General features: G+C 38.7%; 1 protein-coding gene across 1 annotated transcript in view; it reads right to left on the reverse strand.

The window, feature by feature from the left end:
- Mctp2 (multiple C2 and transmembrane domain containing 2) overlaps positions 1-27734 on the reverse strand; it is a 224255-nt gene that overhangs the window by 169521 nt on the left and 27000 nt on the right. The window contains exon 2 of the mRNA XM_051148727.1: positions 8517-9050. Coding sequence (XP_051004684.1) covers positions 8517-8981 — 465 coding nt within the window. The 5' untranslated portion in view covers positions 8982-9050. The remainder of the gene's footprint in view (positions 1-8516; positions 9051-27734) is intronic.

A 27734-nucleotide genomic window follows, 5' to 3' on the forward strand; every position in this document is an offset into this window, starting at 1 on the left:
TTCATGTTCCATCCATTTGTCTGCAAATTTCAAGATTTTTGTGTTTTTAATAGCTGAGTGGTATTTCATTGTGTAAAGTATGATAGTTCCTTATCCATTCTTCAGTTGCTGGACATTTAGGTTGTTTCCAGATTCCAGCTATTACGAATAAAGCTTCTATGAACATAGTTGAGCAAATGTCTTTCTTGTATGGTGGAGCCAACATCAAACTAAATGAAGAGAAACTCAAAGCAATTCCACTACAATCAGAGAGTAGGCAAGGCTACATACTCTCTATATCTCTCAAATACAGGACTTGAAGTTCTAGCTAGAACACTAAACAAAAAAAAAAAAAAAAAAAAAAAAAAAAAAAAAGATAAAGGGGATCCACATCAGAAAGGAAGAAGTCAAAGTATCACTGTTTCCAGGTGATATATGATAGTATACATCAGTGATCCCAAAAATTCTACCAGAGAACACCTACAGCTAATAAACACCTTCAGCAAAGTGGCAAGATAGAAGATTAATTTTTAAAAATCAATAGCTCCTGCATATAAATGAAAAACTGTCTGAAAAAGAAATTAGGGGAACTACACACTTCACAAAAGTCACAAATAATATAAAGTATAATGGTGGAATTTTAACCAAACAAGTGAAAGGCTTGTATGAAAAAAAAACAAAAAAACAAAAAAAATTCAAGTCTCTGAAGAAAGAAATTGAAGAAGATATCAGAAGATGGAAAGATCTCCCATGCTATGGGTTTGTTGAGGATCACTGTACTAAAAATAGTCATCTTACCCAAAGCAATCGACAGATTCAATTCAATCCCTATCAAAATACCTACACAATTCTTTAACAGATCTTGAAAGATCAAATCAACTTCATATGGGAAAAAAAAACAGAATAGTTAAAACAATCCTGTACAATAAAAGATCTTCCAGAGCAATCTCCAATCCTAATCTCAAGGTTTACTATAGAGCAACGGTAATAAAAACGGCACTATATTAAAGTTTACCACCTGTATTGTCCTTAGCTGGTGCCTTAGTTTGAGCGGGACCCCTGGGCCCAAATCTGCCTATCATAATGTTCTACTTGTAGGTTTCTAGGACCCTCTGGATCCTTCTACTTTGCTATTCTCCCATGCTTCTCTCATCTAGAGTCCCAATTAAACCCCTACCCAGATCTAGCCAATGGTCAGAACATTCTCCACAGTTGAGTGGAGAATGGGATATGACTTTCTCATGTACTCTGGTGCCTCATATTTGACCATGTCCCCTGGAGGGGGAGACCTGGTGGCACTCAGAGGAAGGACAACAGGTTACCAAGAAGAGACTTGATACCCCATGAGCATATACAAGGGGAGGTAATCCCCCTCAGGAACAGTCATAGGGGAGGAGAATAAGGGGAAAATGGGAGGGAGGGAAGAATGGGAGGATACAAGGGATGGGATAAACATTGAGATGTAACAAGAATAAATTAATAAAAAAAAAAGAGGAAAGAAAAAAAACAGCAAGATAAAGCATCATTTGTATTTGTTATTGCAAATAAGAAAATAGGATTATATAACAACCATTGTCATTATAGTATGAAAGCATTAACAATATTATTAAATCAAGATTTAAATATCATTTGTAATATTAAATCTATTGTTGTAAACCAAAAACAACAACAACAACAAAAAATAAAAACAGCATGGTACAGCCATAGAAATAGGCTGGTTGATCAATGGAATGGAATCAAAGACCTAGAAATAAACATGCACAAAATAAACATGCACACCTATGGACCCTTGTTTTTTTAACAAAGAAGCCAAAACCATACAATGGGAAAAAAAACAGCATCTTCAACAAATGGTGCTGGTCTAACAGGATGTCTACATGTAGAAAATGCAAAGAGATCCATATTTAATCACCCTGCATAAAACTCAAGTCCAAGTGGACCAAAGACATCAGCATAAAACCAAGCACACTGAATCTGTTAGAAGAAACAGTGGGGGAAAGCCTTCAGCTTATTAGCACAGGAGACAACTTCCTGAACAGAACACCAACAGCTCAGGCTTCAAGATAAACAATTAGTAAATGAGACATCATAAAACTGAAAAGCTTCTGTAGGGCAAAGGACACTCTCAACAGAACAAAACAAACACCTACAAACTGAGAAAAGATCTTCACCAACCCTACATCTGGCCAAGGGCTTATATCCAAAGTATATAAAGAACTCAAAAAATTAAACACCACCAAACCAAATAATCCAATTAAAAAACTGGGTGCAGAGCTAAACAGAGAACTCTCAACAAAGGAATATCGAATGGCTGAGAAACATTTAAAGAAATGCCCAACATCCTTAGTCATCAAGGAGATGCAAATCAAAAGTACTCTAAGATTCCATCTTACATCTATCAGAATGGCTAAGATCAAAAACTCAAGTGATAGCACAATCTGGAGAGGACATGGAAAAAGGGGGACTCTCCTTCATTGCTGTTGGGAGTGCAAACTTGTACAAGCACTTCAGAAATCAGTCTAGCGCTTTCTCAAAAAATTGGGAATAGTGCTACTGCAAGACCCAGCTATACCACTCCTACACATATACCCAGAATGCTGTCTGTTTAATCCCCAATACTCCCAAATAACACCAGTAGAAACACTAGTAGAGGATTGACTATTCAGATGTCATTCCTGACCACTATAGTTTCTCTGCACGGTGCTCTCAAGGATGTTTTCCATTTCATGCTTCTCCATGGCACTTAGCACTTTCTAAATTATCTGTGGACTAATCATAGGAAATCCATAAGGGAGGAGCTTTGACTATGGTGATGGCTGCTGTGTTCCTAGTGCCCAGTTCATTGCCCAGAGATGGTAAAGATGGTAAAGATGGAGATGAAGGAGAAGATCACCGCCGTGAAAACCTCTAGAGCATGGCTTCTATAACAGCCTCACTGACGCCATGCTGAGGTCAAACAAAACAGTAACAACCAAAGAACTGAAGTGTAGTAAGCTTGAGGCAGTTGCTTCACTTCACAAGCCACAGGCTGTTCCCTCCCCAGGGTGGCTTCCACATTGCTTCTCTGTGATCACAGAAATGGAGGTCTATGACTGTAAGGAAGGTCTTCTGGAAATATCCAAACAGGGAGCATACTTAACTTTCCATATGAAGTACTGCCAAAGCTAGTGTTTACAACTCCAACTGCCCTGTGAGGGAAGGATGTACCACATGGCAGAATTCACAGAGGATGTCAAGGAAATCACTCTGCTATTTATCACTATTTGTTTTTTTGTTTTGTTTTGTTTTGTTTTGTTTTAGCACTGCCTTTATCCTTGTATTTGATGAGGCACAGTAGAGGCAGAGGGAAAAAAACAGGTGTCTTTCTTCTGCAGTTATCTTGCTTTGGATATCTCTACTTTCAAAACTACTCCCAAAGTTGTGTAGGACATATAATTCTGCACACGGACTTAAGATCTCAGACAGGAGGAGAGTAAGCCTCATCCTGGCACCAGCTGAATTACATTTGATAAGTCATTAATGTCGCTCCCCAAACTTCTATTTCATTCTTGGAAAAGCAATGTAAAAATATTTTAAATTCTTATGATAAATGAACAGGTACTTCTATATTCAGCACTGAGCACTTTGCTAGGTACCAGAGAATTCTTAGAACTTGTGAATAGTCCGCCCCCTAGGATGTGACCGTTAACTGGTCTATGTCGTTTTCCACCTGACTCTCTTCTTCATCTTCAAAAATGCCCCTTTGTAATACTTTCCAATGATCCTACCTAGCGACCTCTGTCCTCTCCCCTCAGCAAGGCATCTTGCACTGGACAGATAGTGCCTATTATTCTAGTTAGTATGTTCAACACCAACACCGAGGACAACTAGAAATGAGTGTTAAGTCCTGAATGGACCGCCCCATGGGTGTGAAAATAGCATGGAACACACGACTAACAAAAGAGCAGATTGGGAGGGAGAGGAAAACTGCTAGAAAAATATGGGAAGACAAGAGTCTCCAAGCCCTGAGTTTACTTCACTACAGCAGCTGCTCTACTCATCTGACAGTGCTGATCTCTTTTACAACGTGGACCTTTATAAAATTAATTTTTAAGTCCATCCAATATGGTAACTCTGAGACACACATTTCTCCCAACAAATTAACAAAGTTCCTGTTGATTTTAATTTAACTTTGAAACATCTTGGCTACAATAAAGAATGTGTCCTTTTTTGAAAAAAAAAAATTAGGGGAGATATACTTATTGATTCCCATTGTATATTAGTTGATATTCCACCTTGTACCTTAGTTTTATGGCTCTTTATGAATCGGCAGTCTTGAGAAGCACATGGCTACCAAGTAGTTAATACCACAATCTCACATCACTGCTGACTTCAAGTCAATGGACACATTTACATAGGGACAGCCATGCCAGGCTCTCATTTTCTTTTTTTAAATCTACCTTCCCCTCCTTGCTCTACTGATTTCTACCCAAAGGAGATGGAAGATATTTCTCAGTAGAGTAAGAGCACACTACTATGCAAATGAAGGCAGGATGGTCACATCAGGTGCAGAGGTGGCAAAAACTTTTACCCGCTGCTGAAGAATATGAAGGACACATAGAAGAAAATGCAGGGGTAAGGAAGAGGAAATATGCAAGAGGTGGGAAAAGGCTGCTTCCCAGATTGAGAAAGAAGAACAATTTAACCCTAACATCCTGGGCTTGAGCTAATAGAGAGATAATGTTGGTGCTGCCTGCAGCATATGTGTGAGGGCCCTTTGGGAGGCAGTGTCTTCCAGCCACACAACTTGAGGCCATGTGTCCAGGAGTTTTCAACACACATGGCTCTGAACATCAAAAAGAGTCTAATGGGATCCTGTCCTCCCAAACCTCCTCTGCGAAGTCTTTTTAACTCCCATTTCCTTGCTGTGCTGAGTTTCCTGCTGCTACCTGTCCTACATGCTCTCACAAGCCATCTTCCATTCTGTTCGCTTTTATCTGTCCCCAACCCACACACTTGTCTTCCTTTGTGTGTGTGTGTGTGTGTTCTGACTAATCTGACACTTCTCTTTGTTTCCCAACACAGGTGGTTCTAGAGAGTGGCTGGTAAATTCAGACATGATGGAAATTTGAGGTATTCTCCCAAAGTTCCAGGCGCCGACCGACACCAGACAGGGAAGACACGTGCACAATGCACCCTTCAAACCACAGAGTTCCCCACCTTCCTCCTCTGGGAAGTTACAAGCCATACACCCTGCACCAACAATGCTTAAAAACCTCTAATTGTTCCTGTTGTCCGGGCTGGTCACATGACAACCACTCACATCCTCATTAGCTCTCCCTATTCCATAAAAGTTATTGATAACTCTGGACTATTTATAAGGAAGAAGAAAATGTGAGTCAGGTCCAGAAGACCAATAAGGTGATGCCAACACTCCGAAGACACGAATTGATCAGGATTTCTATTGTCATTAAATAATGCAAAATTAATAAACTTAGATTATAAGTACTAAACAGATTTGGACTGGCACACTTCTACCTTCTTAGACCTCTCCTCACTTGTAGCTAACAGCTTCTAAAATATTGAATTTATAATACTTTTCCAAGAAAAAATGTTGATTTCATTAAATCACAACTCATGATTAAAAACTCATGATAAAAATACTGACAATACCAATGGCTGCTGGGAGACAGAGAGAACTCTTTCCCTCAGTGGCAAAGCCACTAGCAAGGTGCCCATGCTCCTGGACACAAACCATCACCCATACACGCTTCTGTAAGCAGCCCTAATGAGTCAAAAAGACCAATTAGGACAACAACAAGAAAAACAAAAACAAAACAAAAGTAGATGGGAGGTGAAAGGGGCACAGGAAGGGGAATCTGGGGCAGGAAGTCAAAACACATTCTAGAAGTTTACAAAAATGTCATAATGAAAGCATTAATACATATAATTAATATAAACATTAAATCTCAGTAAGAAAAGAGAAAAATAGATAGGTTGAAAAGAAAAGTAACCATGTGACAACAAAAAGTTTCGCCATTCCAAGTGAGCATTCAATAGAGACAGTTGTATCCCTTGTTAATTCTTTATTATTCACAATATCCAAGTTGGAGCAAGTTCAGTGGCCAGGCACACATGAATGGCTAAAAGAAATATGATTTTTATATACAATATAATATCACTCACTGTAACGAAGATCAAACGGATGCCGCTTACAAGAAAATAGGTAAAACTAGTGCAGATCATATTAAGCAAATTAAGCCAGTCTCAAAAAAAAATGCAGCACCACATACTTTCTCTCCAATGTGGCAATCAAAAATATATTTGCAATCTAAAAAGTGGATGACTTAGAGAAAAGGAATAGAATTGAGGAAAGTTGGGCATGACTATAAATAAAAGCAATATTACTAGAGCATACTATACAATTATAGAAAAAATATCACCATGAAGTCCATTTTGTACTTAACTAATAATAAATGCCAATAAGAAATCAATTTTGAAAACCCACAAATAAAGCTCTATTAACCTGGGTCAATGGCTATCAATGATTTTTTTTTTTTAATTAAATGTAGTTGAAAAATCTTCTGTTGTGGGCGGAGAACAAGGCTCTCAGAAGAGGACAAAGTAGACATCCTTCTTGTAGCTAGGCACACTATCCAGGTCATCAGACAGTGAGGGAGAAAATCTTCTCTCCATGTGATAAACTCTGGACTCTTAGGGAGTGGGAAAGACCCATCTGATAGAGAGGGGACCAGCATACATTTAGGCATTGTGTACATCACATACTAGACCCATGATCCTGGTGTGGTACTCATCAGTTTCCAATAGCATCCTTCATAATGTTTGATCAATATAGCACTCAAATATTTATATTTATTCAACAAAGACTACTGAAAGGCTAACATAGTTAAGTACCCATAGCTTGAACATCTTTCGAATTTGAAGCTGTTAGTATACCAAAGCCAAGAAATCTACCCAGATTCCAACAAATGCAAAGATGGTGAAGATGAGTGTCAAGATACAATCCACATACTGGCCAGGCTTAGTAAAGCTACCTTATTTACATATTGGAGAAGGAGAACACATTTCAAAATCACAAATATTAAATATCAAAAAAAATTTTACAAACAATGCATCGTATGTGTTAAGGTCAAAGTAAAAGTCGCTGAGCCCTCTAATGAGTACTAATGGCTAAAAGAACCTGGTGACAGCACCCCCATTCCCAGGGTCCATTCTCTGAAGAAATCCAGACACACTGCGTGATCAACAGATTTTCACCTAAAAGCAAACTCAAAAGCCTTTGCTGAAGAATCAATGTTTATACAGCTCTATGAATAATCTGGAATACATAAAAATGAACCCTCTACCTCAACATTGAAACCTCCTTCAGCATCATTAACTGAAAGGAATCTAAAGAAACAAAAACATCTGAGCAGACTGATTAAATTGATCATCCAAATCAGGATTGAGATTTAGGGAGTTGGTGACAGAATTTAATCTCTTCTTCCAAAACTGCGATTTTTTTTTTTTTTTTTGGCATAATTATACAGGGTAGTTAGCCTTCCTGAAGCAATGAAGCTTTGATAAGGCTGCTCAAGCAATAAAAATTTGATTACTGATTTTGAGCATCCTTGGTTTTGGTTTTTGTTTTTTTGTTTTTTTTTCAGCGAATTAAAGGAAGTACTCAAAACTGAGTATACAGAGTGGCACAGAAGTTTACACAGACTTATACCACGGCAGGAAAGAGTACCCTTTGGATTCCAGTGGTCAAAGATGAACACTCACATAGCTAAAAGGTGGTCTGCATAGTTTGTCTGTAACAGTAGTTTTCAACCTTCCTGATGCTGTGAACCTTTAATACAGTTCCTCATGTTGCGGTGACCCCTCAACCATAAAATTATTTTGTTGCTATTTCATCACAGTAATGTTGTTGCTGTTCTTAATCGTAATGTAAGTGTCTGGTACAGCGGTTACCTGAAATGAGACTCCCATAAAGAGGTCATTAAAACCTCCAAAGGGGTCGTGACCCACAGGTTGAGAACCACTGGTCTACAGGGTCTCAAAAAACTACATTGTGTTCCTATTGTCTATACGTATGAACGAGCTAGTAATGGTGGCAGAGAGGCCATACTGCTTTATAGCCATTCCTTGCCTCCATGTAAAAAGGTAACTCGCTGAAGGTCAGGGGACGAGGAAGAAGAGGAGGAAGAGGAGGAAAGAGAAAGGGGTAAGAACAAAAGGTTAAAGTTACTTGCTCAATTTCTTTGCCAGGAGATGGAACAAAGAAACCTCCTCCGCTAGGGCTTCTGAAGCCTTAAACGGTCCTAGAAGGTTCTTTTCTGCTAGCTTTTAAATACCGAGGTCAGGCCTAAAACAAACGGGAACACCGGTGCAATCAATAGTACATTAATTTAAATGCTCGTAAATGACATTCTCTCCATCCTGGATAACCACAAAATAACTCCTACCCAAATTTCCCAAGGACAATGAAGGCATTTAAAAAAAAAAAACATTTATTAAAAAAAAAAAAAAAGAGCTGGGAAGTGCCCAGGCCTTACCTCCGTCTCTTCAGAAGCATCCCCTCCAAGGGGAGGTTTGCGCAGATCCAGGCCACTCTGGCTGGATGCCCGCCACTCCTCCGCGGGAGAGGCATAGATCTCTTCAGAGTCGGTGTCCACTCCGTGGACATGGCTTGCTTCCTCCTGGCTCCAGTCCAGTTCTTCCTCAGACTGCTTCAGGGAGCTGCTGCTGCTCTTGGGGACGATGCCGGCAGTAGACAGGCTGTTGGGTACAGAGGTATAGGATGACTGAGGCCCTGAGTAAGGCCGACCCTCAGGGACCAAGGCCTCTGCCTCCAGGAGATCAGGGACTGAGAGGCTGAGGCGCCGGTCGAGGTGATGCTGCACCCTTAAATCCAAGGGTTTGCTTGGTGTCTTTTTAGTCTTTTTCTTGCTCAGGTTGATTAGCAATGGTCTGGTCCGCTGTTTTAATGACCCCCAGACGGATGGTTTATCCAGATCCATAACTGCATGAAGAATCAAGAATTCCACTCCTCAAAAGAGTGCGCTCTGCTGGAAAACAGTCGGTGACTTCTGCAAAACAGAGCATAAGGAAAGAACATGAGCCTTCTCACTGTGGAAGGTTAAACACAACCGAGATTCTTCAGAAAATCTACTCTCTATCCCTTAATGAGAAGTGAAACATTAGTATTGCAAAGGGCATTTTTTTTAAAAGAAACATAATATTTAAGAGTTTTTAAATCAGCAGTAACAGAAAAGTAAAAAGCGGGACTATCAGGTTGAACCTAAGAGTCACAAAAAGACTACTGATTCCTCTCTAGGGACGTCAAAGCTAAGGCCTTTGCTAGAGCAATGACTAAAGCATTTCCTCACCACAAACAAGGGGGCGGTATATACACTTCTCTACATGGAGGGCCATCAAGTACTACTTGCTGTACTCAGAAAGACAGTAGGTATCTCAGACACAGAGGATGAGGTGATGCCTGATACAGCTACTTGAAACTGTGTTGTGACTTCAAAAATGACAAACCAGTATCTACAGCAAAGAGCATTGCTATGTTCTAATGAAACCTTCCACGATCTGTACTGCAAATGAACCATTTTCCTGTGTGTGTGTGTGTGTGTGTGTGTGTGTGTGTGTGTGTGTGTGTGATTTACATGTGTGAACATGTGCATAAGCCAGAGGTTGATGTCAGAGATCTTCTTCAGCCATTCTGTGCCTTGTTTTCTGAAACAGGGTCTCTCACTGAACCTGGAATTCATTGGTGCATCAGCCTACTAATGAGGTCCAGGCATCCTCCTGCCTGCCTTACCCAGCGCTGGGATTACAAATACCTTTTTAGGTGTGGGGGATCTGAACTCATTCCTCATGATTGCATAGGTAGCCCTCTGCTGATCGAGCCACCGACACCCTGAATCACGACATCTGCTTTGAATGACAAAGTGTACTTATTTGGACTTGGATTCCATTTAATAGCTGTAATTTCTCATATTCACATTAGGGTAAACACCTTTGCCAAACTGTGAGTCCAGTGCATATCCAGAAGAACAGACATTTTCCAAAATGGAACCTTCCACAAGGCAAGCCACAGAGACTCCTCCTGATGAAGTGCATTGGACATGTGTCTCACATGCAATGGGAGTGTGGGTGAGGGTGGCTGCACAGACACGTGCCATGGTGGTTTGAGATGTAAACAGGTTGGATTAATCAGAGAGGAGCCAGTAAAAATCAAATTTGGAGAAATGACCCTATTTCATGGGCCAAATGTTTCCTTTTGATGTGAATGAGTTTTATCAGGGCACTGTGACCTAGGCTGCAAAAATGTTGCCACATTTGGCTGAGGAACAAAGCTGAGAGCCTGAATGCAACCCTCAGTGCTCTTCTGTCTCCTGCCATCCCATTTTAAGACAAGGTATTTTATAGTGGTGGAAAGAGCAATCAAAAATCCCTAAGATAAGGGTTCACATGCCATTGGGCTCCTGAAGATTAGATTATGGATCTCTGAAGCCCATGCCTACTGTGCATCAGCACAGGCAAGAGATTCTCCCACTATGTACTTGGTGTGTCCAGCATCACAGACTAAGGCCTTGGGCTCTAGAGAGGGCTGTGTTGGGCTTATATTTTACTTTACTACAGACTTCCTTGCTGTTGGCCCAGGGTTATGACATCTCGTCATATCCCAGCTTTCTCAGTTCTCCCTTGGGGATGAGAGCATGTAGTAAGAGGGAGCGAGATCACATCCAAAGCTTCTGGTTAACGTATGGAGGACATTCGATGAGACAGGTGCCGTGAGGGTTCAAGTTACAGCTCCAGAAATTCATCACAGAGATAGAAGCAACACAACACACATGAAACATCTGAGAAAAATAATGTATCCAAATTTGATAATAATCACAACCAGCTACAGTTCTTAATGTTTAAAAATGTTATTTTGATCAACAATAACCACAACAAAAAGAGGCACAGGGTAAATAAGCAGTCTCAAATAACAGGAAATTCTGATACATTGCAAGTAAAATACACACACACACACAGAGACACACACACACAAACATACACACACATATACACACACACACATACACAAACACACACACCCCATATATAAAGCTTAAAAAGCTAATATCCACATATAAGAGAAAATATGCAATGTTGTCTTTCTGAGTCTATGTTACCTTGCTCAGGCACAGTGGACTGATGCACATATGAACTTGCAGAGACGGTAACATACTACACAAGACATGCACAATGAAAGTCACCAAGTCTCAGCACAAACAGGGGGAAGTGGGCAAAAAGTCCAGCCCCTGCCTAAGAAGCTATTTGCAATGCATGGATACTGGCAGAAGGCAGAACAGTTTTCTCAAATGAGGTGATGCTATCTATCACCACACTCCAAGGCAGGATCCACGTTGAAGAGTAGTTGCCAATGCAAAACAGACCCTATGGGTTTGTTTTTGCTGTTTTATTGGTTCTGTCTTTGCTTTTCTTTTTTTTTTTTTTTTTTTTTTTTTTTTTTTTTTTTTTTTTTAATGTGTGTGTTTGGGAAGGGGCAGACTTTTCTTTGCATTTGCTTTGTTTCTTTGTTTAGAGCAATCTGTGGGCCTCAACCCCAAATCACTCTTCCACAGCAGTCACCTAAGATCATCAGAAAGCAGAGATTTTTCCTTTCAATTCATAACAGTAGCAAAATTATAGTTATGAAGTAGAAATGAAAATAACTTTGTGGTTGGGGTCACCACAACACGAGGAACTATATTAAAGGGTAGTTGCATTAGGAAGGTTGAGAAGCCCTGGTTGAGAGAGAGAGAGAGAGAGAGAGAGAGAGAGAGAGAGAGAGAGAGAGAACAGGGAGTTGAGTGGGTATGGAGTGAGAAGCATATGGGAGGGGCTAGGGGAGAAGAAAGAGTCTGATTTAAATGTATATAATATGTGACGATTTTTAAAAGAAAATTCACGAAATCAGAGACGGATGCCAATAACGTCTAAGCAAAAACAACGACCTTGGGTCTGGGAGCAACACACATGCCAAGAGAAATCTGGAGAAAGACAACAGCACAAGGGAGAGATGGGTGGGACACTTGAGCACGGCTTCAGTGGAAGAGTAGAAGACAAAGCTCTCAGGGCACGGAGTTCGATGAAGTGCTCTGCGGTACTTGAAAAGGCAGCAGGAGGCACTGGGGATTTCATACAAGTGATAAGAGTGAAGTAGACAGGGGTGAGCACACACAGATGACCTGTGTGTTCACATTCCCAGGCCCACAGGGTTCTCAAAGAGGACCCTGAACCACCTGGAATGTATTTACTGAGGTGGGGAATAAAAAGAAATTTTGTTTGACAATTTGTATGGTATTTAAATAATTAAACCCAATAAATCTATCAGATGAACCGGATTCCCAAGAATCTGCCTTGCAACAGAACTTCCTGGCAATCGCTGTTTACAATCTAAGTCTTTAAAAAAGAGCTTTGCACTCCCTGCTGGGGAAGTCTATTTGTTTTGAGGAGAAGCTATGAGAAGAATTAAGTGCTCGTGGAAAGGAGAGGTTTAGAGTTTTAGTATCTATTTTAAAAAATTTTAATGCAATAAAGTTATAAACACCCCCCCCCCGAAGAACTTGCTGCACATGCAGAAGCAATGATGTCACCCAGGCAGCTGAACTCACCCACGCCAACACACACAGCCTCTCCATTTTGTTTGGGTAGAGAGGATCAAAGAGGTTGATAGAAGAGGATATTAGGGACCATTAGAACCCATTTAGGAGTAAATCATGTCCTCTATTAAGCATGGATCTATTGCCCGCCATGACAGCTCTGTCTTCAAGAATCCCCTAAATGCAATCATACAGCCTATAGTTTTTCAAGGTTGACTTCTTTCAAACTGAACTCTGAGACTCAATCAAGCTGTTGCCCATATCATCAGTGGATTACCTCTTCATTTCCGAGAGCAGGACACTATCATGTGTGCATACCACAGATGGAGTTACTGCCCTTGAGGGGCATGGGAGGCCTTTCTAGTCTTCTGTTCTTTCAACTAAGACTGTTTGAAATTTGTGTAGACGTATTTTCCATTCTCTGGGGTAAATGGCCAACAGTGTTTTTGCTGGGTCATGAGGCAAGTGAGTGTTTAGTTCGTATGGAATGTTTCCTGGGTGGCTGTATGAATTCCTTTTTTACTTCACACTAACAATTTGAGGATTTCGCTTGCTTTGCATAGTATGTAGCATTTGACATTGTTAGTATTTTTATTTTATTTCTTTGTACTTATTAGAAAGGCTTTAAAATTAAATTTTCCTAATGGTGTGTGATATTGAAAATGATTTGAGTTGTTAATTTGCTAACTTATATGTAGTTTGAGGAACTGCCTGTTCAAGAGTTGTATCCAACCAGGCATGATGGCACATACCTTTAATCCCAGCACTCAGGAGACAGAGGCAGGCAGATTACTCTGAGTACAAGGCCAGCTCGGTCTACAAAGTAAGTCCAGGACTGACTTGGCTACAGAGAGAAACCCTGTCTCAAAAAACAAAAAATAAGGGGCTGCAGAGATGGCTCAGTGGTTAAGAGTACCACCTAGTCTTCCAGAGGTCCTGAGTTCAATTCCTAACAACCACATGGTGGCTTACAACCATCCATAATGTGATCTGATGCCTTCTTTGGCAGATAAAGAACTTATATACAAATAAAAAATTAAAAAACAAAACAAAAACAAAAACAAAAAAAGATTTGTGTCCATTTGTTTTAATACAAGGCTCTTGGCTCTCCTATTCTTTGCTTATGATAGTTCATTATAGATATGAATAAAAGAGCCTTGTTGCACATATAACTTGCTAATATTCACCCCCAATTTTGAAGCTTGTCTTTTCATGTTATTAATATCCTTTGAAGATCAAAAGTTCTTAATTATCAAGGATTAGCTTTTAGAAATGTGATGACATTTAGCAAATCTTATGCAACGAACTTGGTTTCATATCAAAGATCCATTGTCCAACCTCAATTCACAAAAGATTTCTTTAATGTTTTCTTTTAGGAGTTACTTAGTTTTTATATTTAGAGTTATAACCTATTTTAACAAAATTTCTGCATACAAGATTAGGTTTAAGTTAAAGTTAGTTTTTATACATGGATGGCAATTTACTCAGCTCAATTGCTGGAACACTGACCTGACATCTTCTAATGAACTACTGAGCACTCCTCTCAATAAAATATTTCCTATTTGTGGGGCATGTCCTAGGCTGTCTATTCCATTCCATTAACCCACAAACATATCCTTTTCCACTACCATGTTGTTTTGAAAGCCAGGATAGCATCCACTCTTAAAACCGGCTTATGGAACTCCTATAAATTCATTCTTCTTCAGAGTTGCTAAGCTATTCTGCTAAACACATCACTATCAAACATACTAAATCTAAGCACTGTGAATTTAATATAATGACAATGAAAATACAACAGGATTTTTTGTGGGGTGATAAACTTACTCTAAAATTTATACACAGCTATAAAAGATCCAGGTTGTGATGAAGTGAACAGCATGTAAAACAAGGCATGGGCTTACAGGATATACCTCTTCCCTCTGGCCAAGCTGTTACTCTAACTGACACATCCAAGCCACGAGGGACAGTGTCCATGTTTTGTCACATTTTAAAGGACCCGTATCTTTCTACTAGCCTGGTGTGATCACAGAAGTGGCATGTTTCTAGGAAGATGTAAAAGTGAACTCATGTCTAGTTCAGAGTAATTTCAGTGTTGGGGTTCTTACCTTTTTAGCTTATTCCATCATATCTGGAGATGGAACTATTTTTAATAACTTTTGCAAAAATGGAAAGGGAAAACCATTCTGCCTATCAATTCCTCAAGTCTGTAACCAGAGCAAAATATACTGAATCACAAGCACGGAAACACAAAAATATTTGTCAAGACAAAACAAAATAAATGAACCAACAAACAAAAAGAAATCCTATGTGTTCTTAAAGGCATACTGCTAACTGCAGTCGGGTGATTTTTAGAACTAGAAACTTCCTACAGTATATAGCGTGTACCTCAAAATTAAGCAGGGCTGGAAGAAGAAATAAATCCAAAATGGACATAGGCTTGAATAAAAGCCCAGTAAAATAAACTCACCTATTTAATACTGAATATAATCCAACTTTCCTTATCTCAAAGAATACTTGAAGCAAATCCAAATATTTCATTTTCTCTGAAGTCTTAAGTGAAAAAGCTCATGTCAGAAACACCCAAAGGAAAGGACTGCAAGTTAAGCCCTCAGGCTCCTTATCAGGGTGGTATGGCGACCCACAGTCAATGAAATGTTTACAAATAGAGATCAGATTGGACTGAATATCCTCAATATAAAGAAAGTGTAAGTCTGGTCATTTCACATTGTGTATAAAAATATCACAAAGTACTCATTAAATCACTGTGTACCAACTAAAAAGATAGACTAAAACTCTTTGCAAGAACGTACTTATATTTTACAAAACAGCAGCATCTCCTTAAAAAATGTTTCTCCTACCCTATTCAAAACCTCAGCTTTCATGAAATGAGCAAAAATATGCCTTATGCCTCACTAAACCATTCAGGACAGGACAAGATCTTCCCAGGAAACAGCCCAAGCCCAGGAGACTAACGGCACTCCCATTTATATTATGGTTTCAGACACTCTCCACAGTTGACAGCTAACAGTTGCCCAAGTGGGCAAAGAAAAAACACCAATACCAGACCTCAAAGTGTTTGAGTGAGCCTAAGCCACACCAGTAGTCAAATCAGAACCACACAGAAGGAACGGGAAGCTCAGAGTGACAATGACATTTTCCACATGAGCTTAACAGAGCTGGTTAGTAACAAGACTCAAAGGTCACTGTCTTCTTCTGTAGCAGTGGTTCTCAGCTTATGGGTTGTGACCTCTTTGCGTATCAAAAAATAGGACTCACGTATAAGATATCCTGAATACCAGATAGTTACAAGTCCTAACAGTAGCAAAATTATAGTTATGATGTACAAACAAAAATAATTTTGCTTGGCTGTCACCACCACATGAGAAACTGTATTAAAGGGTCGCAGCATTATGAAGGTTGAGAACCATTTCTCTGTAGGATAAACTGTAGGTTTATTTCAGAACATAAACATATGTTATATAGTAGAATAAGAGGTAGTGTATTCTACTATATCTTATTTTCATCGAGTGATCGCCATCTAGAATTCTGGCAGAGTGAAAAGTCCCACTTAAAACACAAATTTTGGGATATTTCTATCTTTACCCAATGAAAATGCTCATGGTTTCAAAAGACTTATTAATTCTCATTAGCTGGTCAAAGACTATATTTTCTCAATCTGAGATCATAAGCACAAATTTCTTCAGCACCTGTAGTGTATTTTATTGTACATGGAGATATTAAGTCTATGTACAAAGCTAAAAAGTAACTCACAACCATGTCAAGTATCACAGATTTTCCTTCCAACTTCAGTGTTCCTATCTACCTATCTATCTATCTATCTATCTATCTATCTATCTATCTATCTACCTAACTACCTACCTATCTACCTACCTACCTATCTATCTCTATCTATATTACATCTATCATATATCATATATCTATTCTCTATCCATTAATCTATTATCTACTTATCTATGTACAATTTATGTATCTGTATTATCTATCATCTCTCTATCATCTATCTATCTATCTATTTATCATCTATATACTGTAGCTGTGTATTATCTATCATCTCTCTATCATATATCTATCTATCTATTTATCATCTATATACCATCACTGGCCAATATGCTGGCTTGCTTCCGTCATGATCATATGTGTTAAAGTGCTTTACAAGTATTAAGTGAATACAGAATGAGTTGGCTTCATCACTGCATCATCTGTTTAGTGGAGGTCTCATTTGATCTTTCCCAACTGCCTGCTTTGAGTCATTTCGAAGCCTTTCATTTATACTTCAGATTGGCGATTTTTAGAGTCTGGACACTCAAAGACTCCCAGTTGTGGTCAGGTCATGTGTTCCCATACGAAGTTCTGGTGCTCTCCTTTTTCTACTTTGTTTTCTTTGGTTACCTTTTAAAAACCATTATATTGAATACATGTACAATATTATGGAGCACCCAGGTACTGATGACTCACTTCATGAAATAAAAATCAAAGCAACTGTATCTTCTATCTATATCTTTCTGATAACTTTCCCCAAGCATAGTGATAGAAAAGGCCAATATATTAACATTTGACTTACTTAATTTATATATTTGATTAGATATAATTACTGCATATATTTGCAGATTACTGATTCATGGTGACATATGAACTTGATTGATGTAAATGTCATGTTACTGAATACTTTTCATTCCATGTTCCATTCAGAAATATTATTCACAAAGATATAGGCTTTATTAAAGGCACTTTAAAGTTATATAGTATTTCACAATAGCAAGACTACACCGAGAAACCCTGTCTCGGAAAAAAAAAAAAAAAAGAGTTGTTGATGTTCCAGCAAATAGGAACTTAAAATTCTTCCTACAATGACAGCTGGTTTAATTATGTAGCTCTCAGAAGGTATATACACATGAAAATATGAACCAAGGACTATTGAGAAACATCAGGTCTTGGAGAAGTGTTGATGTGTAGACTGATCATATTAAACTACTTGGCATATGTCATGGATTCCCCCTGTGTAACATATTTTCTGTCAAGAATTTATATTTGACAAATTGATGTTGTAAAGAGAGACACAGTAATTACATTTCCAAATGAGTCCCTTTGATTCTCTCCCTCTTTCCTCGTCTTTTGACTGCATGTGATGAGGATTTTCAAACCATAAACACCATGTGCAAGCTCACAGGTCAATCCCTATGCAACTCCCTCTAAACTGAAGTTCTCTTTCTCACCCATCATCCTATTCAGTATTCTTGCTTTATAGTTTGAGATGGGGATGAAATTTCATTTTTCACTCCTATGAATGATCAAAGTTCAAAGCATCTTTTACTGCCAATGCCTAGCCCACTGTCAGGTTAAAGACTCTACTCATAAAGTCTGTACTGATTATCTATAACTATATTATACATATGTTAATTCTTGCTCTTTGCTGTTGGTTTAAAGTTTACTATCAAGATGGGTAAGCCGATCCCTATGAGGTTCTTTAAATTCATTTACTTTTCCTGTACTGTTCCATGTATAAATAGTAGCATCTGGATGTTTGGTGTCCAAACTCTGAATAAAAACAAATTAATGATTTTCTGATCTATCCACTGACAAATACGGTTTCTTTTTGTATGTCATTTTTATAACAAGCTAGAGTAATTTTATATTTGTAGACAAATTAAGCAGAAAATACAGAGCATAAAGAGAATCTACATTCCTTTTCGATCCCCTTACCCGAAACCCATTCTCCTCTATTATTTACCTTTTTTTGTGTGTGTGTTACATATATTCACTGAACATAGTAATGAGTTTCATATAGACAGTTTCTTTCAAGTATATTGTGTAATATAAACATTCATGTCGCCGTTTTCCCCTCCCATGAGTGCCCCTCCCCTTTCTCCCTCTCCCTAATGGCCACTCTTTATGCTATGCCTGTTCATGGGTTTTCACAAATGGTCATTGCTTACCTACCACTGTAACATTATAAAGAATAGCGTCCTTGACCTAAATATCCTCTACACCCTTGGTCCTCATCCTCTGCCTCTGCATTTTCAGTCACTGACCATTTCATAGAGTCTTAGCTTTGTGTTTTCAGAATGCCATAGGTAGCGAGTCTCACATTACAGATTCTTCAGTCCCTCTTACTTCGATGACCAAAGTACATCTAAGGCTCCTTTCTCCAATCTTTGAGGCTCAATGATACATTTGTTTCTTATCACTCCATAATATTACGCTGTCTGTATGTACCATAGTTACCAGTTCATAAACTGAAGTTAACCTTATTCCACTATTTGCCAATATGAGTTGAGCTGCTATTGTCAGACATTTGTGAATTCTTGTGTGGTCATAAGTTTTCATTCCTTTGGGTGATGTATCATAGGATCATATGATATCTATGCAATATTGAACAATCTTCAATAATCATCAGTGAGAATTTAAACATTTCCATAGTAACCTGTCTTACTTATATTTTGCTGTCTATGCCTGAGCATCACACAGGCTTATAGCTACTCATGTTGTGGTTTTATTTAACTGAAATTTTCAAAAACCTCAGAGACCTACAAAATATGGCATTTAAAAAGGTTATTATTCTAAAGAATACTTTGACAAGACAAGTTAACTCCTGGCAACACTCAACCTACTTCAAAGAATATGAGCATCAAAGAACCTTCTTATGGAGTTGGCCTCAAATGTGGCAACCCAGACACTGGGCAAAATGTTCTTGTCTCTGCCACAGACAGAATTCTGCCTAAAAATAGGCAAGTTTAGATGCAGGCAGAGTCAACGGCCAAACTCTGCCAAGTCAGGGTAAGCAAGTCTTCAATAGTTCCTGCCTCACAAATACATCTGTCAGATATAGTGGGCCAGGAGGCTGAAGATGATGCTCCAATATTGTAGAGAGTGTTGGGTGACTGTTTGGGCAGTAAACTGTCTCAGTCATTTTTATTTTTTTATTTTTTTCATTTTGGAAGCTGCTGACCTGCACTCCTGGTACACTCAGGTATTTAAGTTTTATACCTTCTCAAGTCTCTGATGGGTTTGCAAATCAAATAGTTTAGTCTTTCAATTAAGCTTAGTAGGTTAGGCGTTAAGATGTTTTTAGACCAAGATAGATGTTTTTAGTTAATAGAGATGAGATATGATAGATATTAATCTCCATTGAGAAATTTAGACCCAACAAGATAGGAAAGATATTTACTTCAAGTTGGCTAAATACAAATAGCCAAATCACTATGAATGTAGCATTTATATAATTCCTGATTGTCTCGTGGTTCTCCTTGTTGTATGTAGTTTATTTTACTCGTGTATAATAATATAAATGTATATGTTAAAAAAGAAACATAATAAAAATATTTTTAAAAGAAATTTATATAATACAAGAAACTGCCCTTGTATGTAGAGTCTAATTCCAACCATCTTATTGAAATCATTTCGAAATCATTTTAACACTAAAAATTCTCCTATGAACTAAATCCTCTCTAGTTTCCAGGATAGACAGCTGGCCTAGTTTCTTTTTATATTGCTGTGAAACAGTGGCCTGACTAAGAAACTCAAGGGAAAAGGTGTTTATTTCAGGTCACAGTTCAAGGGTACAGTCTCCTTGGGTAAGAAAGTCAAGGCAACCAGGAGCAGGAAGTAGCTGGCTATATCATACCCACAGTCTGCAAGCAGAGAGAGAGGAATGCTGTGCTCAGATAGCTTTATTCTCATTACACAGACTGGAGCCTGATCCTGAGGAATAATGCTATCTATACACTTCTAGTGTGGATCTTCCTACTTAATTAACCAAAGCAACACAATCCCAGAGGCTATAGAATGCGACATGCATGTCTCTCGGGAGATCCTAGATCCTGGCCCTTTGATAGCTAACACTGAACACCACGACCATATCATTTCCAAGTGACAATAGTTTTATTTAGCCTTTTTAAATGCCATGTTATTTTTCTCCCTTTCGACATGATTAGAGTATCTAATCTGATTGTATCAGAAGTTCTGCCGGTAAGCACTTGAATATCCCTTGAGGTACCTGAAGGTAAGGAGATAGATTTAGTTTAGCAAACTATAAAATAAATAGGTATGGAATTGTTAAAAGAGTTGTCTGTTTAGGTGACTGTGACTTTTCTCTTTTCATATGTTATTGTAGTAAATCACACTGATATTCCAGTGTGGAATGTTCCTTCTTTTAATGCCAAGATTAATTAAAAATTTTCCTTTCATTTGTATTATAACAACTTCAACCACTTCAGAATTCAGAATGTAAAAATTTTACTTAGGGCTTGTTTATATGTAATGTGGACTCTATTCCTGTGTTGGTATTTGAGGTTTGAGAGTCAGGACAACTTCACCTTCAGCAAAGAAAACATTAACGTGGATGAACTCAGGCTTCATGCAACTTGATGAGCTGTAGTGGGTGGGGAAGAGGGGTTCCCCTTTTCTGAGTAATAGAGAAAGAGGGAGGAGGGAGTGAGACTTGAAGAGAAAAGAAAGGGAGCTACACCCCAGGATTTAAAGTGAATAAATAAATAAATTTAAACAAAGAAAAAATTAGTGAGACAAAAAAAAAACAAAAAACCAACAAAGAAGAAAAAAGGTGTGGTGTCACCTATGGCAGATAGAATCTAAAACAGGGGCACCAAAGGAAGGGCGTTTTATAGAGGAAGTGGTCAGCAGCACCAAGTGCTGCACACAGACAAAGGTATAATAATCTTGAAACTGTTCATTTGGGAAAATGAAAAGAATCAGAAGTCATGGTATGAGTTGCCTCGGTGACGTGATGCTTGAATAGAGAGAGCGGACAAGTGTGCGGAGGAAGGCTGAGAAGAAAGGCACTAGCTATATGACACTCAAAAGCTGGGCGAGAGAGGAAGAGAAACGTAGGTTCCTTGGGGAGGCCTGATTATGGTTCAAGGTAGATAGGCGAAGCTCTTACGGTAAAGACATACACAGGTTCAATGCTGTTGTCAACCAGTGATTCCCTCATTGACTCAACAGACTCTCCATTCCAACACAAACACATATAGACTTTGACTTTTTTACCAAAAGAAGCTAGGAGCAGTAAGTAACAACTGTCCAGTGATTGACCCAGTCTTTATTTTAGCCCAGCGCTGTCCAAAAATCAACTGTATGATATCAACCAAGCGTAAGAAAAATAATGCACTTCTTCATGCCATTGCATCTACTCACTTCACTGGCCTTCTGTAATCCATACAAACACATCCCTTAGTTCCTCCACTTCAAAGCAATTGCCACCCTTCAGAAACCCCAGTCTAATAGTCTGTTCTATCTAAAGATTTCCCTTGTATGATTGTTACTCTTAGTTGTTACTATGGCTAGATCTTGAATCTAGAAGAAACACTTCTGTGTATACAGAAGAATGCTTCAGGACATTTAGCAGAGGAGGGAAGACACAGCCTGAATGTGGGCGGCAGCATGCCTTAGCAGGTGTCCCAACTGGAAAAAGCCATCTGAGTGCCTATATTCATGTCTCTCTACTTCCTCACTATGGATACTACGTGACCAGAAACTCATAGTCCTGCCTCCACAGGTACAGCCACTTTCACCACTATGCCTTCTCCATTGTTATGGATGATGCTCCCAAACTCTGTGCCAAAGAAAACCTTCCTTCCCTCCCTCCCTCCCTCCATCCCTCCCTCCTTTCTTCCATCCTCTTCCTACCTTAAGTTGTCATGGCAATATGAGCAGCAGTTGACACCTTACCTGGGAATTAGCTTCAAAAGAAGCACATGCTGAAGGGGTCAGTAGGGTTTTTCCTATAGGACCTGTATATAAAACTTTTTACAGAACTTCATCCCACCTTTTGAATTATTTTAGAATATTAAGTATGAGTCAAAGTACTTATGTGGAAATATGTGATGTAGGATGAAAGATAATCCATGTGTGTCTAAGCCATGGCTAATGCGAAATATGGACTGTTCAATAGGTTATGTGTATTTTTAAATTACCAAATTATTGTAGGTTTTAATACAAAACAAAATACTTCAGGTACATGGCTGAGACTATTAAAAGTTGAACATTCCAAAACTTAATGTCAGGTTATCTTTCCTTGCTTCCTAATCAAACAAGTAGTCTCTGCATAGTCCAACTTTGCAAAGTAAATCCTCATTCATATCTGTCTGAACGGAAGCATCAGACTCACATGCAAAGAGCAATTATACCTCCTCCAGGCAGACAGAGGCACCCCGGAAATTCTAATACAACGTAAGTAATTCAATTGATATCCCCCAGAGATTTGCAGCCAGCTTCAACCACATTCCCACAGGTTATCACATCATGAGGTCTGCAAAGTAGTCCTGCATACAACTGACAGCAGCATGCCTTCTACATTTATAGTGGATGGGAGGACCACAGAATCTGGTGAGCAGGAAATCTGGAGCGTGTGCACTATGTTGTTATAATATTTGGCTAATTTGTTTAGATGGAAAAGAATATGCAAATTATTATTTTTATCATCTACATCAGAATTTATTTAACTGGAAGAAAGATAACTTTTTATAAACATATTCTCCCAAATATACGCATACTCTCAAACATACACAACCACACACAACTGTTCAATCACAACTTACTCCATCCTGCTACTAAGTAATCTTTTCTTTTAATAAGCATTGTTGGCATCTAATTAATCAGGGGCTATTCCCACCTTTAGGGATATGTCAGGGAACAACACAGACTTCCTGATATCATAAAACTTGTATCCGACTTAGAAAAGTCTGACAATAAACAAATGTATATTTAATATGCCATATTAAATGTATATGATAAGAAGAGCAAAACCAAACAAAACAAAAACAAAGGTGCTAAGATGTCTGGGATGTGCAAGTTGCCAAGTTACCACTTCTGTTCCATATTGGGGGAAGCATCCATTTATAAAGTACCAGAGCAGAAAGACATGAGGGAGAGATATGAAAGTCGGGAGCCTTCCATACACAGAAAGATCCAAACAGAAGGGCAGGGGCATTGGGAGATGGAGAGGCTTTAGTCAGCTTGACGTGGTTAGAGCAGAAGCTAACAAGGGAACCAGCAAGAAGGCACTCTAGGAAGAGAAGGGACGCAATAAGGCATGCCATTGGGAGGCACACGGAGGACCTTAACTGTCCTGTAGCATGGGCAGTGGAGCCGCCAGAGCATTCAGCATTGAACCCAGGACTCTCAACTGGTCCTTGCTTTGTATCTGCCCCTGGATTCACTGTTTCACATGCATTAATGATTCTTCCAAATTGTCATATACAATAGATACTTTTATTCTAGCTTTACAAATGAGGGTTTTTTTTTTTTTTCAGAAAGGAAAGTGCTTATTTGACGTACACTTCCAGGTAACAGTCCATCACTGAGAGAAGTTAGGGCAGGAACCTAGAGGCTGAAGCAGAAGCCATGAAGGAGTGCTGCTCACTGGCTTGCCTCCTTATGAGCTTTTTCCTCCCTCACTCTGGAAAATTTGTATTAATAATTTCACTAATTAAATAACCAAAATGATGAAATAGTCTATTTTATAGTTTGATTTTTTGGAAATTAAAAGTTCCAAAGGATCATTTATAGAAAACACATTTTTACAGAAAACATGTACCCTTAAGTAGCATATTATTCTTTTTTTTAATTTGACAGACTCAATTAGACCAAACAATATATAAAAGAAAAAAATCATAAGTGATATTAGATGTCTTTGTCAGAAAAAAAGTTATTCTGAGCTGAGCTACCCAGGAAGAGATTCCTTACCAGATGTGGAGTTAGGAAAAGATGTAGGGTAAACAGCACCTTTATCAAAGTCACTTTGTATTTTACATTGTAACTCCAGGCCTAAGGAACAGAGATGAAAGAGAGAGCATAAAAGATTCCAAAGAAATAATTCCTCTGGAAAAATTTACAAATTTCAGCTATGATTTTAAAGATATTTCCAACATTTGCGAAATAGAATGCCAGTGGTGTGATGGATGAATATTATACAAGGTCTCAATTAAATGGATGCTCACATGGAAGAAGGAATTAGAGAATATTTTTAGTATGCTACAGCAGGAGAAAACAAATGAGGACCTTATTATTTGATCATGTTCACAGTGCCAGAAATGGACCCTGGGCTTAGAAAGCTCAGCTTTGCTCAATAGTGGACATTGTTGGTACTGGGGCTGATGTAGCCCTTATTCTGTGGGGATGTCCAAATCATTGAAATTATTACCAGTCCTCATCTCCTTGACATCAAGAATATCCCTGCCATAGTGACAATCAAATACAGCATCCATATCTCTAAAAGCCAACAAGAAGATCACTGCACCCACCTGGTACTTATCAAGGGAGATGCAAAGAGATGTCCACACAGGTTCTCACATAAGTAGTTAAACTTCAAACACTCTGACTTTCCATTACCCACTAAATAGATACTTTTAAAAGCTATGGTATGTTTGTTGAACAGAGTAATACTTAGCAATAGAAAAGATATGTGTCTCTGAATCACAAACACGGATGAACTTGAAAGCGTTATGCTAAGTGAAAAATGGCATGGAAAAAGTATATATTCTGCAATGCCTTTTATGACAGTATAACAAATAAAAAAATTTAAAGGTAATAAGAAATTAAAAAAAAAATAAGAGTGTTGACTTCTTAAAAATGGCATGGGGCAAGGAAACTCAGGGTGGTAATAAAAGCTTCTCCATCATGATTAGGAAAATATATGTCTCAAGCTCAGGCACATGTGTGTGTGTGGTATATTTGTACATATATATACATACATATACATAGTAGTTTTACTGCATACATATACATGGTAAATTTACTGCATCAGAGTTTTATAATAAACCTAGGTCTTAAAACATCAACAGAGCCTCAAACAAGTACAAAAGATTTCTTCAAACCAAGCTGAAATTCTGAAATTCACAAAACAATGCAATCCTTGTCAGTCCTCTTAGAAAGTTACCCTTCCAGGTCTTAGATTTATGCATCCCTCAGAGGCCTTAAGCTGCTCATTCTACACAGGATTTCCTCCTGTTACCATTGCTCAAGATGGGGGAGTGAATTCATACATTTCACTTTCTGATTCAACCTTCTACAGAGGAAGACACGTAAACTTTCTCTGTCCCAAAGATCAAATGCCAGGAAACTGGCCACTCACTAAAACACACTCTGTCCGTTCTTTGCCAAAAGGCTGGCCTATAACCATCACCGCCTCTCCTGTGCCTGCTCAGCGCCAGGCCAAGGTCTGTTCCAGATACTGGCGACCACTTGCCTTCCCTTCTTCTCCACACAGCGATCCCCTCCACTCACGCGTTAACACACCAGGCTTCAGCACATCAGCACATACAATTCTGAGGAGCATGTGCATAGCTGCTAAACTTGAATATGAAAACTGATCCACTCATTTGGCAACGTTCAACCAGCCTACACTTGTGTCAAGAACTCGGTCACTGTGCTGAAAACAGAACAGGAAACAAGACAGTAAACACTGCATCACAGAGGACAAGATGGACAAGAAATTTTAACAAAAAAAAATTTTTGAAAGCCAAAAAGCATTTCCTGTAATTCACATAGTGAGTGGTACAAATGAAGAAATAAACTGCCAGGAAAGGAAAAAGAATGTGGTCCTCTTACCAAACACAGGTGCCAGTGAGTCACAAGCCACTGGAGCAGACCTAAAAGAAGAGATGGGGACTTTTGCCTTGCCAGACATTATCAAAGGGTCCACAGGCTCACAATCATCCTGGGTGTTGTGCATGCGTGCGTGTGTGTGTGTGTGTGTGTGTGTGTGTGTGTGCGTGTGTGTGTGTGCGTGTGTGTGTGTGTGTGTGTGTGTGTGTGTGTGTGTACACATGTACCTAACACTCCAGCTACAGATCTTTTAAGATACCGTCCCATTTTTACCAGGAAAAGCCTCACCACAAAGAAACCAAACATGGCACATCATCCAAGTGGAAATTATGCTCCGAGTGTGAGCGTTTCCTGGTCAGATGATTAAGTTATTTAAAATGTTCATCATGGGATGTTTTATTATATTGCTTTTTGAAAATGTAAGTGATGGGCAATGGAAGGAGAAAGTACCTTGAAATTTATAGCATCTCCAGTCCTGATGCAGAAAAAGGCTTACCCTTCCTAAGGCCTCCTGAGTGACACACTCTCTGTGGTTTGGTTAGAGATTTCCCTGTTTTAGCTGATCTCTCAACACAAGTCTGATATACTATCTGGTAATCTGAAATGCTAAAATTCATAAATATATAAATATAAATAACACAGAGTTTTAGGAGCCTTACTCTACAGTTTCCCTGGAAGCAATAGTTCATTTAATCAGTATTTACCAACTCACTGTTTCTGTTGGCTTTCTAGAACACAATGGCTGTGAACATAGAGATCACACACAACCCAGTGTATTCATTCTTCAATAGACACTTTTAATAGTCAGGGTTAATCTAACAGCCATGCCCATATGTCCTGTACTAAATTAAGTGGTGTGTGAGTATATATGATTGAATCATGACTCCATTATATGAATCCATACTTTTTTATCCATAGGGAATCACATATACAAGTGTACATATCATTTTGCAACTAAAGCAATTGAACACAGACATGCACTGAGAAGCAGTATTCCAAATGCATATGTAATGACACACATCTTCTCCTCACTGGTAATGTCTCGGTCTATCCTAAAAGAAATGGCATATGTTATAAATTGGTAAGTAAAGAGAACAGGCTGGGAAACACATGAGCACACATGCACAAATTAAAACTGCAATCTTCAAACAATTATTTTCAAATGAAGTTCAGCTGGCAAACACTGCACATTAACGACCATCATAAAAGAGTGTATTTCATGGTAATTGCACAAGAAGACTATTATGAAGTTTTACTTATTGACACTTAATAATACTACAGTATTTGTGTGACTTGAACTAAAAGCCTTTTAAGTATAATTTATTGTTAATCTCCCAAAGTCAGTTAAATTATCCAAAATAAGAGGGTATGTTGGTTATTGGGCTGGAATTAAATGTGTGAAGACAATGGAGGGGCAGGAAATGAAACACCGACTTAGTTTCCAAAGACCTTAACTGTGCATCTAATTAGATTGGCACCTTCGTGAAATGGCAATGCTTTCCCAAAGCCCAGAGATAGACATGGTGT

This window comes from Acomys russatus, chromosome 7 (assembly GCF_903995435.1).
Source record: "Acomys russatus chromosome 7, mAcoRus1.1, whole genome shotgun sequence".
Taxonomy (NCBI): domain Eukaryota; kingdom Metazoa; phylum Chordata; class Mammalia; order Rodentia; family Muridae; genus Acomys; species Acomys russatus.